This window comes from Rhipicephalus microplus, chromosome 10 (genome assembly GCF_043290135.1).
Source record: "Rhipicephalus microplus isolate Deutch F79 chromosome 10, USDA_Rmic, whole genome shotgun sequence".
Lineage (NCBI taxonomy): Eukaryota > Metazoa > Arthropoda > Arachnida > Ixodida > Ixodidae > Rhipicephalus > Rhipicephalus microplus.
In genome coordinates, this window is record NC_134709.1 from 27,597,336 (window position 1) to 27,612,366 (window position 15,031).

General features: G+C 46.5%; 1 protein-coding gene across 1 annotated transcript; it reads left to right on the top strand.

The window, feature by feature from the left end:
- Window positions 1–6,716: 6,716 nt before the first annotated feature.
- On the top strand, window positions 6,717–13,665 carry LOC119184550 (uncharacterized). The gene is made up of 3 exons (XM_075874591.1): window positions 6,717–6,961; window positions 12,155–12,356; window positions 13,262–13,665. The coding sequence occupies exons 1-3, from the start codon at window positions 6,861–6,863 to the stop codon at window positions 13,613–13,615; spliced, it is 657 nt and encodes a 218-aa protein (XP_075730706.1). The 5' UTR covers window positions 6,717–6,860; the 3' UTR covers window positions 13,616–13,665.
- Window positions 13,666–15,031: the final 1,366 nt, after the last annotated feature.

Sequence of the window (15,031 nt, forward strand, 5' to 3'; positions counted from 1 at the left end):
ATCCGCGGTGGCCCCGTTTCGATGAATGCGAAATGTGAGGAAAGGCGTGTGCCCTTCAAAGAACGCCGGATGGTCACAATTTCCGGAGCTGCCCACTTCGGCGTCCCTCATGACCACATCATAGTTTTGGGACTTAAAACCCCAAACGATGGCCATTACGTATCGACGACCATAGCGGGTGATATGCTCAGCGACGCTACGCGGGCGCAAGAAATTTTTTGGAGGGGGGAGGGGGGCGCATCCCCAGTGTGCCACCTCCCGGTTTCGTCACTGGCCACAGGTGATGCATCGGACTTGTTTTACAACATGTATATTTACATACGAGCAGGCGAGTTAACGTCAGACGCAAAGCCGAAACTACACTTCACTAAAGACATGGGCTTGCGTTCTGGAAGCCGCTCCAAACACTGGTATACTGGGGCATAGCGCGTTCCAGACCCAACACTTCTCTGCACAAATATAGAGTGTGGCATACAGGTTTGAAATTCGAGCGTTACCACTGTGTTACGATTTACTGCACTGTAAACACGCCGCATGTTCGAGTGAACAGCTTGGAACTTCAGGCGTCAGCGCAGTCGTTTTTTGAGGTGTTCGTGCGGTCCACTGTTCTGTCCGTCTTGACACGAAACGCGCGTTCTCATTGGTCTGGGTGTCGCATGGACTGGAACACAACTGTAGGGTCGCAAACGCCCACCGGCAATCAGATACACAGGAACAACGCCTCCTAGAAAAACTATGCCTGGAACGTCGCTCTCTTTTCAATTGGGAGCCTCCTGCCAGGACGCAATCTCGGAGGCCATGCCTCCTGCCTTGTGTTGCGACCAGCCGCCGCGTGAGACCGCTCGCCTCCGTACCGCTCAGTCACGTGACATAACCGTAGCTCTGTCACGTGACATCACGGCTGCTCGGGGGCAACTGTGAGAGCATTGCTCTGTTCGCAGGGGGCGGCCGTCGGAGACGCTCGCCTTTGTAGCGAAGGAGGAGGGTAAGGCAGCGCGTTCGCGGCTCACGTTCCAGGCATAATTTTTTTAGGAGGCGTTGACAGCAAGAGCGCTCTCACGGCCGCCACTTCTGCAACCGAAACGTTCATGCGGTCGGCCACAGTAATACTATGTTAACATTCAAAGTACCTCTGGCGATGACTTCGTCGATTGGCTCTTTGGTAATGATGGCGATGGATTCAATGCGACCAGGTGCAGTCACCTCTTCGGGCATCGCAACGAAGTTCTCGCCCTTCAGCTCGTAGCCTGCAATCACAGGCTGGTCGTCCAACTGTTCAAAGTAGAAGGTTTCCTACATATTTCAAATCCCGTCAAAGGCTGCACCGAATACAAACTTCTATCAAAATCAGTTTGGCTTAAGCCATTTTATTTACATTCCTGCTAGCCTCTTCTAGCTCTTCCTCTGGCCTCTTGTTTTTCGCCTTTTTCCAACCGATTTTCTTATCGTGGATAACACGGTAGATCCAGTCCACGACCAGCGAAATGTATACTGGATCATTAAAAAAAATTCTTTGACCTGGAATAAAAAGATATATATTTAGTGGCAGCAAGAGTACAGCTTTGACAAGTTGCCCATTAACACAAAACACAAAATATTGTTCAATTTATGGGAGTAATTGTAACACTGTACTGGAATGGGAGAACGGTGGTCACTTTTGCGATCACGCCACTAGTAAACGCCATAATTGAACGGTGAGCCCGGCGTGCGTAGTTTAAATTTGCATTGCGAAGCTTTGTGCAGTTATTGAGTAAGATAAACCCAAACCTCGTTAAAACAAAGTTGCATCTTTGACATAAAGAAGTTTGTTTTAACCAAAAAAAATTCAATTGGGTAATTTATTAACACTACATCTATATCAAGAGTATTCTTCATTTACTTCACTATAACTAATATTTCGTTCTATCCAGGTTTCTTATATCGCGGTTTGAGTGCAGTCCCAAACCTGGACTGAAACTCAAAGTAATTGCAAGATTTAAAGAATCCAACACATTCGAATGCAATAATCGTATTAATAAAGTTGCTTCTGCACTGTCCAAGCTTGCACGATTCCTATTGCAGAACAGTGACCCAGATCGTTTGCATGCTCACTGTTTTCATTAGAGACGACGTAAAGAAGCACTTGGCTGTTCATTCTACGCATATATACCCTGCCTAACTATCAAGCTAACTTAAACGCATGCGATGAAATAAACGAGGGTGTCTTGAAGAATACCGAGCGAGTTCCACGACCACCACTTATCTGCATGAGCCAGAAGAGTAGTTGCAACATTTTTGATAGAAAAAAAGAAAATACCTGATGACGAATACTGTTCTTTGTATTTAGACATTTTACTCATAAAAGAGACGCGAAAGAGTGGGAACGTATCAATAAATTTTCCGCAATGTACTCGGGATGATGAATTCAGTGTTTACTGCAAACACTGAGCCTTTCGTGCACATGCTGAAATTGGCCGACGCGTTAGGAGGAACAGACGGTAGCAATCGGAGAGTCTTCCCCCGCCCACACACGTCCAGCACGGCAACTACCGATCTCGGAGGCTTTATATCTCATCGTACCATAAATTACTTCAGGAGCGGCGACAGGTGGCGACACAGTAGTACACGGTGTGCCCGAGCACCACTGGCCAATATCGCAAAAAAGAGTCACGCCTTCGGCGCCAGATCACGCACTACCCCATTCCAGTACACAACATAACACGCTTCAACATTCTTATATAGCATTTCAGCAGAGCCCATACTTCCCGAAAGCATGGCGATGCAGTGTCTAATGTTCAGTTTCGTTCGTGCAATAGGCAAAAGATACTGTGCCTACTGTAGTCACCACTGTGTTTTCGCTGGTGCGTGGACCGTTTGTCCAGCAGTGTACCGGCAGGATGTCACAGTTACATTCACATGGTGTGCCTACTGTGCCTACTGCAGTCACCACTGTGTTTTCGCTGGTGCGTGCACCGCTTGTCCAGCAGTGTACCGGCAGGATGTCACGGTTATATTCACATGGTGGTATAACGATCGCAGCGACAGCTTCCGCTCTAGGTTACTGTACAAAACTATCATTTTATATAACTATAGACCACTCCATAAATGTCCCTGTTGCACGGACCAAGTGCCGACGCCCCTAGGAAGAGTAATACCGTTTCAGACAGCCCATGTTTTTGAAAAGGCGGTGTCACAAATTTTCGTCTTAAATTTCGATACCAGCGGCATTCTGTGGAAAAGTGCTGTACGGTTTCGGCTCGTTTACAATATCAACATTGATGGGAAGGAACAAAGCCTCTCGGGCGTTCCAAAAACTAGCCACCTCCATTGTCTTCCCTTTTCTTCTTGCCTTGCCTAGTCCGACGCATTTTTACAGCGAAAGCTGTTATGAGGTCACAACTCGGGTCTCGCGCAGCGCCGTAGTTGTCCGCCGCGCCGCAGATGTACGTAACCACATCGCGCGAAAATAGAAAAAAAAAATTGGCCCCGTATCTGCATGTTAATCCGCAAATGTCGTCGAAACACGATAGTCTTGCATGTGAAGAGAGTGAATATACAGTTATTTGATGTTCTGCGCAAGAAAATCGGTGAATGGTATTCTGAAAGTGCTGCGTTAGAGTGCCTCGAGCGTGCAGCGGAGGCGAACGAGCGAATTAAGTCACGTCACACGTGAGACATGAGCGCCATATGGCAGTTTTCTTGGAAAACGAAGCGCGTGGCTTTGAGACGGGTGTGTGCGCCCGTCTCAGAGGTGATAAGGTGTAGAGCGTAAGGCGACGGGTAGGTGCCACCACAGTCTCGTCTTAGGAAAGCGCTGAAAACACTCGCCTTTTTGTGCAAGCGTTGCATGGTCAACGCAGCGTGATAAGCGCTATGGTTCTTAAAATGACCTGTGTATGCCTTTTCTAGTAAAAGACGCACATGCAGAATATATACGTGTTGTTATGGTGCCCCAGACACGCGCAATAATTGCTTTTTAATTGACAATTGCACATGTCTGAACGCTAAATCTTGAGCAACATCAGTGGGCGCTGCGGATAGGGTCACTCGTTTCAAGTACCTGGTGCCGTTAACAGCGGACAAACAAAAAAATGTACAGAGAGACAGACAGACCAAAATTTTTGCGTCGAAAGTCCCCAAGAAATACTATTGCCTTTAAAAACAGTGGGGCTCGAACCCGGATCCACTGGGTGCCAGCCTAGTATTCTACCACTGAGCAACGCCGGTGCTTGGGACTTGTTTTCAAACTTGCCTTGGGCAGGCTTCATATCGTGAAAGCAATCACGTTAATACGACTTATAAAGCGTTTTAAAACAGTGAAAGAACAAGCAGTCGTCGCACAATGCGAATGCCGTAACGAGTGGGTCATCCAATGCTCGACCCCCGTTACAAAAGCTTGTTTTCGTTCAGCTATTAACTGTGGCACATACCCACTTCAGGCATAATTCCCCCATCGTCGTCAGCCACTGCATGAACAACTGGCCCAAAATTCCTCGCAATAGTTTAGCGGATACCACACTTCTCAGAAGAATGACGAAAAATGGCGTAGCCAATGCCAGCCTACTACCCTAAAATTTTTACTAATAATGCCGTAGTGGGTATAGAGCAACTATGCTTGCAGCAGTTACCTATTGAGTGTTCAGAAAAAGCTCTGAAAGGCCACTCTTCTAGATTTCGCTGTGACTGTGCTGCGCCATCCGCGCAGGCCTGGCGTTTTCTTTTTTTTTTAAAGACGATAGTCTTTCTTGGGGACCTTCGACGCAGAAATTTTGATCTGTCTGTCTGTGCATTTGTCTGTTTGTCAACTCTTACCGGTATCGGTTACTTGAAACGGCCGACCCCATCCGCAGCGACCACCAATGTTGCTCAAGGTTGAGCGTTCATGCTTCTGCAATTGTCAATTAAAGAGCAATTATTGCGCATGTTTGGGGCACCATAACAACACGCATATATTCTGGATATGCATATCTTGCTAGAAAACGCATGCATTTTAAGGACCGTAGCGCTTATCACGCTGCGCTTACCATGCAACGCTTGCACGGAACGGGGAGTGTTTCCAACACTTTGCTAGGACGAGATGGTGGTGGCACCTACCCGTCGCCTCGCGTTCTACAGATTATCACCTCTGAGACGGGCGCCGACGGCCACGCGTTTTGTTTTCCAAAAGAAACTGCCAGATGGCGCTCATGTCTCACGTGTGACGTGACTTGATGCGCTTGTTCGCCTCCGCTGCACGCTCGAGGCACTCTAACGCAGCGCCTCCAGAATACCATTCACCGATTTTCTTGCGCACAAAATCAGATAAATGTTTTGTTCACTCTCTCCACACGCAAGACAATCGTCTTTCGACGACATTTGCAGATTACATGCAGAGACGGGGCCAATTTTTTTTTCCTGTTCACCTATTAACTGTGGCGCACACATACAGCGGGGGTATTTGTTTGTTTGTTCGTTTGTAGGCTGGATACCTTGGCACATACGCATTCCGGGGAGTGGCCAAGAAAACACAGTATCCTATGGACGGTAACTGCACTATTGCTTACCAACAAAAATAATGTAAAAGAAAGAAAACATTACAAAAATGAAGAGCAAGAAGGTGAGAAACAAAAAAAAAAACAGCAGAAAATGATCACTACTACGATAACGACAATCTGATTTTCGGACCAGATCAGACAGCTGAGTTTGCCAAACCCGATTGATTTGGGATGTATGTGTTGTATATTTCATCGCATTTTAAAATTACTTCCCGATTACTTTCTTTCTCGGGTAATTAATGAAGTGTTCATTATGTTGAAGTACGTTTAGTGGCTTGAATGTACTTACACACCGCAAAGACGATGCAACTAGCCCCTCGGTCGCCTTGGCAACCGCGACGCGACAGCACTGCCCCGCTTTCCATAGCGGGTACGTAACACGTGAGGAAAGCTCTCGGTCATAACTTCTTGACGGTCCTTCAATTTTTTTTATTTATTTTTGCACGAGGATTCCAAGCGGTTCGCTCCATTCAACAAATGGAGTGAACTTAAGCTTAGTACGTAATACAATTATATTTGATGCATTCATTTAGAGCAAATCAACGAAACGTGCTTTCTATACCATAGGCACCCGACAGTGGACCAGAGGGCGCGACGAAGCTCTTTGGGCCACTTCAGCGTTGTTGGTACCGACCGCCAGGGATACTAAGAGAATAGAGCGCTCGCTCAACAAAGTGACACGCTGAAGCGTCAGTGTCATTTTTAGCACGTTTTCAAAGAACGCTTCCTGGGTGCTTGCATAATCGGCCGTGACCCCCTTGCTCACAACTAAAGAAAAATGATATGCACGCGCAAGGTCGGTTTTGCTGCGTCTACTCGCTAGGCAGTGTGTTCTGGCGCTACCATCAGAACTCGTAAACTGCATCGCCGGGTGCTATATAGCTCACTTCACGGAATCGCTTAGAACAAACGTTACCGATTGTTCTGTCTGGGTTATTCTTATATCCTAGTGATTTCATCTTACTTTGATGTCATATCACACTCCCGCCGTTGGCACCATGTGAGTGATGTGACATATATTGTTACGGAGATTGTAAGCGAGGTTTATTTACAATGAGCTGGACGGCGAGTGCCAGCCAGTACTGCACGTCAATCTTCTCCTTCTTCCACCTCTGTTGCTGTTGTCGCCGCTCCTCCTTTACGATGGACTAGACCCACTAACAATATTCGTCCGCGTACTATTCCTTCCCGCTAGGGCTAAAATATGTCTGCGGCTGGATGCAAATGAACACATTAACGTATTACGGCCCCTTTTTTCCGTCTTACATCTAAGTTGGCACATGTCTTGTTTCGCTCCTACCAAACCGTTGTCCGATTGGTGGGCCCTACCCCGTAGTGGGTTGAGCCATGTCGCGCAGTGTGCTGGGCCAGCCAATCTCCAAGCGCCAGCGCGGTTCATTCGGCGAGGCTTCTCTCCTGCTCGGACATCTCATCGACTCGGCAAGTCGGTAAGTGGGCGAGGCCACTAGCGCGACCAAACTCGACGAGCTTGAAGCTTAGAAGTGTGGCAGCTTGGGCTAGTTGGTATGGCATGAAGATAGTTATAGCGCGAGAACAAGACGACGGCACAGAGACAAGAAGGACACGGAAGACACGGAGACAAGAACCATGTCCTTCTTGTCTCTGTACCGTCGTCTTGTTCTCGCGCTATAACTATCGTCGAGCTTGAAGCGTTGAGAAAGGGGCGGTATACCAGCCTTGCTCTGCACCACTGAAGCCGCAAGTACGGTGTACCCAAGGTCAGCTGTCTCTAGTCATGTTCGCAACGTTTCAGCAAACGGAGGTTTAGTATCTCTGCGCGCATCGTTTACAAATTACCCTACGTTTTGATGCGCTGCCTGTTTGGGGCGCCGAAGACGTACCAACTGGCCCCTACTGCAGCCTCATTAACCGAGAACCATAACTTCTCGGCAGCTACACTCTACCTGGCCCATAGACCATCCAGAGGTCGAATTTTAGGCGTGGTGTTGCAGCTGTGTACCAGCCTCCAGCCAACCAACGCGTAGCCGCGAGAATAGACCATTTTCGCAATGCGCAAGTGCGCTGCATATTTGCGCGATTAATGGCGCCGTCTATCGTGCTCCAAGCGGAGACGCGGTCCTATAGCTGAATGTGCCGGGGCCTGCAGTCTATCGTGCGCGCTCTAAACTCTCCACGTCATAGCGTGTGCAATCGGCGCTTGAACAGAATGTTTTTCAGTAAGTGCATAGCGGCCACTAGTTTGTTAATTTTGAAAAGAATCTATTCCTCGAAACGATACCGCGGAGCTACAGGCGTTTGATCATCCAAAAACAATAGTTTCGCTCTACAAGCTTTGTTACGATCCGTTTGTCGACTCCTCTTCTTCTTTTGGCCGAGTGTGCTCTTCCACTTCACCTCTCGAAGAAGAAGAGTGGCGACCGCACGTACCCACGAGCTACAGTGTACTAGAACCTCTATTCTAGTACACTGTACCACGAGCGCACAAACGGGTCCCTGTTGCTCTGAACGCCAGACGCTCGTAGTGACGTCACTACAACGCTGGGGATACCGAAATGCCCGGAGAGGGCACGACATTTCTTTTTATTATTTCGCGGTGCGCCCGCGGTTCGTGGCCCTGCCGCGTTTTGCGATTAGCGTGCATGGTGACATTCTGAACTGAATGCGGTGTGTTTACTTGAAATGTTCAAAAAAAAAGATAGGAGATACACCCTTTTTGAGGTATATATATATATATATATATATATATATATATATATATATATATATATATATATATATATATATAACGCGTTCGAGAGCATCGAACGCGTTATTCGAAGGTCGTAGGTTTGATTCCTGCTCACGGCTGGTTATTTTTTCATCCACTTTTCTTTCTTCTTATTTACATTCAATTGGTTCCAACTGATAACTTCCCCTGTACATTCCTTAGCATTACTGTCTGTTAGATCTCATTCATATTGTGTTAACACACAGAAAAACGAGCCTTTAGGTATACACTTCTTTCCCTTATATATATATATATATATATATATATATATATATATATATATAGAGAGAGAGAGAGAGAGAGAGAGAGAGAGAGACGTAGCGAAGAAGCGCACTGTCTCCGTAGTAAAAACGGAAGCGAGAAGGCACGACGTATACGAGGAAACACTTAGCCTTCGTCAGTGTGACCATATATATATATATATATATATATATATATATATATATATATATATATATATATATATATATATATATATATATATATATATATATATATATATATATATATATATATATATATATATATATATACCTACACAGTGTGTCCCAGGTAACTTTAGCCAGAGTTTAAAAAAATTGGCAGCATATCCACGGAGAGTGAATGACGGAGAGTGGGGCGAAGACTTCGTCCGTCCATTCGTTCTTGCTTCCGTCCGTCCATGCGTCCATCTGTGTGACTGTCCATGTATCCATCCGCCCGTCCGTGCGTGCGTCTGTTCGTGCGTCCGTCCCTGCGTTCGCCCATGCATCCGTTCTTGCATCCATCCATGCATCTGTCTGTGTGTCCGTTCATCCACCTATTGAACACTCCCAAGTACCACCATCTCGCATCTTTTCATCACATATTCCCCATATAGAAGCAGCGCCATCCAGCGGACATTCCAAAGACTAAACGAGAGGTGGCAGACGCACACTTTCTTACGGCTTTTGCTTCGTGTCTACTTCCCACCTTGAGTTCATGGTATACTAGTTCATTGTTATCATGGCACTGCGGCTCAACGCTCGCTAAACATTTCTAATACTAAGGAGGTTACACCCAATGAGTATAATGTAGCAACGCTTTCTTGTGAGATAGTGCTCAATGTACATGCCAATATGGCTGCTAATGGGGAACGAGAGACAGGAGCATTCGGCTTTTAAATAACGCGCACGCTGCGATTTTTTTTTATTGTTCAACAACGCACAGAACAAATCTCCCACCGGCACCACCTTGGAGGTCAAAATGTAACACTTGTTACACACTACTACTACGTACGACTACGAGGGACGAACGGGTGCCGCTATAAGGACTCTCGCCCCTAAAATATGCCGAAACACGCAATTATGACGCAACCAAATGCATGTTGCTTACCGTTGCCTGGTGGTAGAATATTTTTTGTGCTCTCAAATATTGTTTAACTAGATCTGTTTAATTGAGTTTTGAGGGAGCGAAGATGGATAAAAAATTTCAATAAGGAAGTTTTAGATCGGTTTGCAGAACGTGCGATTAGACAGTTTTGAACTTTATATCTGTTACGTATTAGTGGTTTTTCTCCGAATTACAAATGCCCGCGAAATCCAAAAAAAATACCAGGTGACAAATCCGCCCGTGCGTTAGTGCACACGATGATTCTAGCGCTCCCTAACGTTCCGCGTACGAACGACACGCTTCCCTCGCACCGGTTCATGGCAGCGATAAGAAGTCACAGCGGTTATCGTTTTTGTGGCCGATAGCAAAACGTGTTCATCGTAAAGCCACCATCATCATTGCGGCCCTGCTGAGAAAGCACGATGTGGCAAATCCTATGGCCGTTCGTACGCGGCACGTTAGGGAGCACTAGAATTATTGTGTGCACTGGCGCACGAGCGGGTTTGCTTCGTGGTATTTTTTGTATTTCGCGGGCATTTGTAATTAGCAGAAAAACGCTAATACCTAACAGATATAAAGTCCGAACTGTCTAATTGGACGTTTTACAAACCGATCTGCAACTTTCTCATTGAAATTTTTATCCATCTTCGTTCTTTCAAAACTTAGTTATTTAAACATATCTAATTAAACAATATTTGAGAACACAAAAAGTAGTCTATCTCCAGGCAACGGTGAGCAACATGCTTTTGGTCACGCCGTAATTGCGTGTGCCCGCATATTTTATATATATATATATATATATATATATATATATATATATATATATATATATATATATATATATATATATATATATATATATATATATAAAGTAAGGGAAAGAAGTGTATACTGTTGCGACGCGCGCCTCCGACGACGTTACGAAGGTCGCTACGAATCTCACCGCTGAAACCACTATTTACGAAAGACGGCGACGCCAACACGGTCCCGAAGGCGCCACTGCTTCAAACTCCGCCGGGAAGGTCACCAGCCGTTTGGTAGCGTAGGTTTCTCAGCTCGCGACTGCTTCTGCGCAGAGCTGATAGACGAGCGGACGAGACGACGGTGAGTTTAAACAAGCTTTATGTAAAGCATATATACAGAGGCGTTACAAGTTCGGCACTGGGGCCGACAGAGACTCGAAGAGCCGAGCTCTCCTCTCTAACACATAGGTCTGCTCTTAAATGGGTCCGCTGTAAAAAGGGGTCTCTCTCGACGCGCCGCAGGGCTTCTTTTATATGCCCGGGTCCAACCCAAATGTCCAACCCGAAGCGCCGCTGGTCGCGAGGTCAGAATCCTCCAATGAGGGCGCCGCTGGGCCGCGTCTTTCTTTCTCATCGAATCTGGAGAGGCGTCGCTGCAGGTGGCTGCACCCAAGGACGAGTGACGTCGCAAGCATTGCGTCACCCCCCCCCAAACAGGAAGACGCCGGTTGTTTACTCGACGGGCTCGCTGGCTGCGCTGACTCACTGCACGTGGGCGACAGAAAGACGCCGCGCGTGTTTATGCCGTTGAGTTGTTCGCGTCAGGCTGGCTGGCCTTGACACAGGTTGCCTTTTTCAGAGGCACGGACGTCCGCTGTGGACTCGCAGGCATAACAATACCTAAGGGCTCGTTTTTCCGTGTTTTGACACAATATTAATGAGATCTAACAGGCAGTAATGTTAAGGAATGTACAGGGGAAGTTATTAGAAACCAACAATGGAATGTAAATAAGAAGAAAGAAAAGTGGATGTGGATGAAAAAATAACCAGCCGTGAGCAGGATAATTATATATATATATATATATATATATATATATATATATATATATATATATATATATATATATATATATATATATATATATATATATATATATATATATATATATATATATATATCAAAGAGCATGACACTGTGAGTGAAATATCCGGTCTCGCTGAACTTTTTGCAGACATGACAGCGTCAGCTTGAAAGCTGCACTTTTGGCTGCTCAGCTAAACTGAAGTCGAGGGTTCGCGTTCAGAAGAGCAGTGAGCTTTTTTCAGTGAGAACCGTGTTATAAAGAGTTGAGCCGCAGCGGGAAACTCCGGTTTGCTAGTAAACAACCAGAATTCTTTAACACGCACCGGAATCTAAATACTCTTTTCATTTTTTAGGGGGGGGGGGGGGGGGTATTTCACCCAGCCTCATTGAAATGTCCCTACCGATTCTTCGATCTGACCAGCGCGACACCTTGGCCGCTAAGCCACACTCGGCGGCGATAAAGGAGGTGAAGACTGTCATCCCAGGTGAAGGAAATAAATCTATGGGCCTCTTAAAACTACGTGTCGAACAACAGCAAGTGTTCATTCATTCATTTACAAAACCTCATTAGTGTCCTGGAGCCCGGTCTTTTTAGACCCAGGTGGACCACGTCCACGTCAGTATACCTTCAGGCCAAGCCTTATGGCGACACCGTGGACCTTCTGGACAGCCCGTAACTGATCTTGATATCTTCTTTTGCTTCTCGTTTTCGCAGGCTGAAACCACATATTTTTCGTTGGCGTTCCTTCACCGCGGTCGCCCACATCCCCTTCATTTACCTGTGCAGAACATATGGCCCGCAAAGCGAAGGCTTCAACCGCGGCGTCTACCGCGGCGTCCAGCAGCAGCAATGTGGATGCCGAGAAAAACGACGTCAGCGGTTCCGAAGATGCGGGCGGCGCGGAAAGCGACACAGGGTGAACATTTGTCTTTGTTTGTTTATTTAATTGCGATAGAAACCGTACCGACGCTCCAGGCACATTCTTGACGTCGCTGTCGACGTCATCTGCAGGGGGCGCTAGCGCAGCATCTGCGGTACGTGTGGTCTCGCGCGGGAACATCGACGGTCTCAAAACCAAAGTTCTCGACGGCACGTGCAACGTTGATATTTTTCTAAGAAAACGGGTTAGTGAGGTGCAGCGACGAGAAAAGTAACGCTGTCATGTGCTAGATCGCTGACGGACCACGGCTATGGCGGCGCCCTCGCTGGCGCCATCTGGCGGGAAGAGCTTGGTGAATACCTCCTATAAAGTCCGAGGGCGACCACATTGCCCCGCGAGAAGTATATATATAATATTATAAACATATTTTTCAGCCAAGTTTAGTCTTAAGTTTTTCATATTAAAACTGCCGCTACGTTTCAAGACTCATTCGGTCTCTTCTTCAGGGGTCACTGTTCTTGTTAATGCATTGTTTTCCTTAACAGAAAAGATGAAAACAACGACAGAGAGGGTGACGACTAAAAAGTAGCTTCCGAGCCGAAGAGAATAAACAGGTCTCGAAACATACAGCCAGTTTTTTTTTCTTTTTTTTTCAAATTAAATGCCAATAGGTGGCATTTAGCAATACCACCTATTGCACTACAATTGCCATTTAGCACTACAATTTAAATGAAGCGATGTGCTAAGTTGTCAAGCCAGCATACGTGTACGGCTGCTCCGGAGCGGTAGAGCAACATTGGTGCATACCCTTTACATCCTTAAGGGTAAACATATTTGGCAGAGATCTGTCTGGCTGGATAAAATTACTCGGATAAACAACCTCTTGAGCCCCTTTTAATCCTTAGTTTGTAATGTATTATCCCTGTACTATCCCATTATAGGGCAGCCACCGACAGGCCCGTGACGCCACCGCCAAAACCCAAGCGCAGGCGGCGGGGCATAAGCTCCCGGGTGTGTGGTGTGTGCGAGCGAATCTTCAGCAGCCGCTCGGCCGTGCGACGCCACCTGGTGACGCACACGGGTCACAGGCCGTTCTCGTGCACCGTGTGCGGCCGCCACTTCTCTCTCAAAGGGAACCTCATGGCCCACAATCTGACGCACTCCGGAGCGAAGCCCTTCGAGTGCCACCTGTGTCCGCAGGTGTTCTCGCAGCGATGTTCGCTCAACCGTCACCTTCGAAGAACGCACGAGAGAGGAGCGAAGTGATTTCGTCGAAGGATTTCATCGTGCGCTAGGAACTGACGGTGCCGCCTAAAGGCGGAAAATGTTCATTTCAAGTCGAAATATTGCCGCAATAAAGCTTTGTACTCGTTAACAGTTATTGCTCGAACGAACAGCGCTAAATCATTCAATGGCAACTCTCCACATTTCTTTGTTCAGTTCGGTTCCGACACTGTTTGTCCAACATGAACGGAACGACCAAAGCCGGCCGAAGGCGAGGCAAAACTGGCACAAAAGTGTACTGGACTGTATACCGCTAGTCGGTAACGTAGTCATAGCAGTACCAACATCACTGCAACTCTACTGGAACGCTACATCAGTAGAGTTCCAGTGATGCTGTGACCAGCCATAGTCTTCTGTTGGGGTATGTGAGAAGAGTTAGTTTGGAGTCACCAACCGTAGTCTAATAGCTGCTTTGTAATCATAGGTGGCATCTGTGCATAACTGAAATACAGAAAAATGTTTACTAATGGGTTAGAACAGTGAACCGTGGGTCATAGTGTGTTTTCTGGTGAATATTATTTACTATGGGTTGATTGTATTGAAGAGGGTAAAAGTATTTGCTGTATTATTTCTGGAAGATAAATGCTAACACATCATAGATTGTCATTCTTGCATTTCGTGCACGAAGGGCAGCATTAGACCACAGGTTTTACTGAATGACTGACCGATGCATGCAAATGCAGCCTCTGAGGCAGCCCCAAGAAGCTCGTTGATATTGCATAGCTTGGTCAATCAAGAGAGCTTCACGCACGCAAGAGCGAGTTCTCACAGATGGACACCAAAATGCGGTGATAACGACTTTATGAAAGAATGGCCTGCTGATGTGCTAGTTGAGATTTGCAGAGCAGGGCCAATTATATAATGCAAAAGTACATAACGAAAGTGTCACGGGAATGCAATTGCAATGTTATAATAGGTGGTGATGGTGTGTTATCGTTACTAAATTTTTATGTCCTCCCTTTTAGTGAAGGAAGAGAGATGTGCTCAATATACATTCCGAAGAAAGCTTTTACATTTATAAGTTTTCCGACAGCACACCGTTTCATAACTGGCTGGTCGAAATTTGGTGCTTGGAATATGGTCAGCTAGTTCTGCGAAAGCACTCAGAGATACTCACATCTGACGACAGAGCACGAGCAAGATGTGATCACCGTCACGTGATTCTCGTGATTCTCGTTATGGCACGACATAAGCCGTCGAAGCGTGCATCCCAGTGCTTTGGCGCCTGCGTACTACGTTTACTTGCCACAGAAGACGCACTGTCTCGTTTCGCAAGTGGTGCAGCGAGCGGCTTCACCTTCGGTCTGGACACAATTCCTCGGGCTTAAAACAAAAGAGGGCTCCATATTGTAATTTCACTCTGAGCACAAAAGCGTTCAGCCAACTGTGCATTAATAAATGTTTGCACTCTGATGGGCCTATCTGTA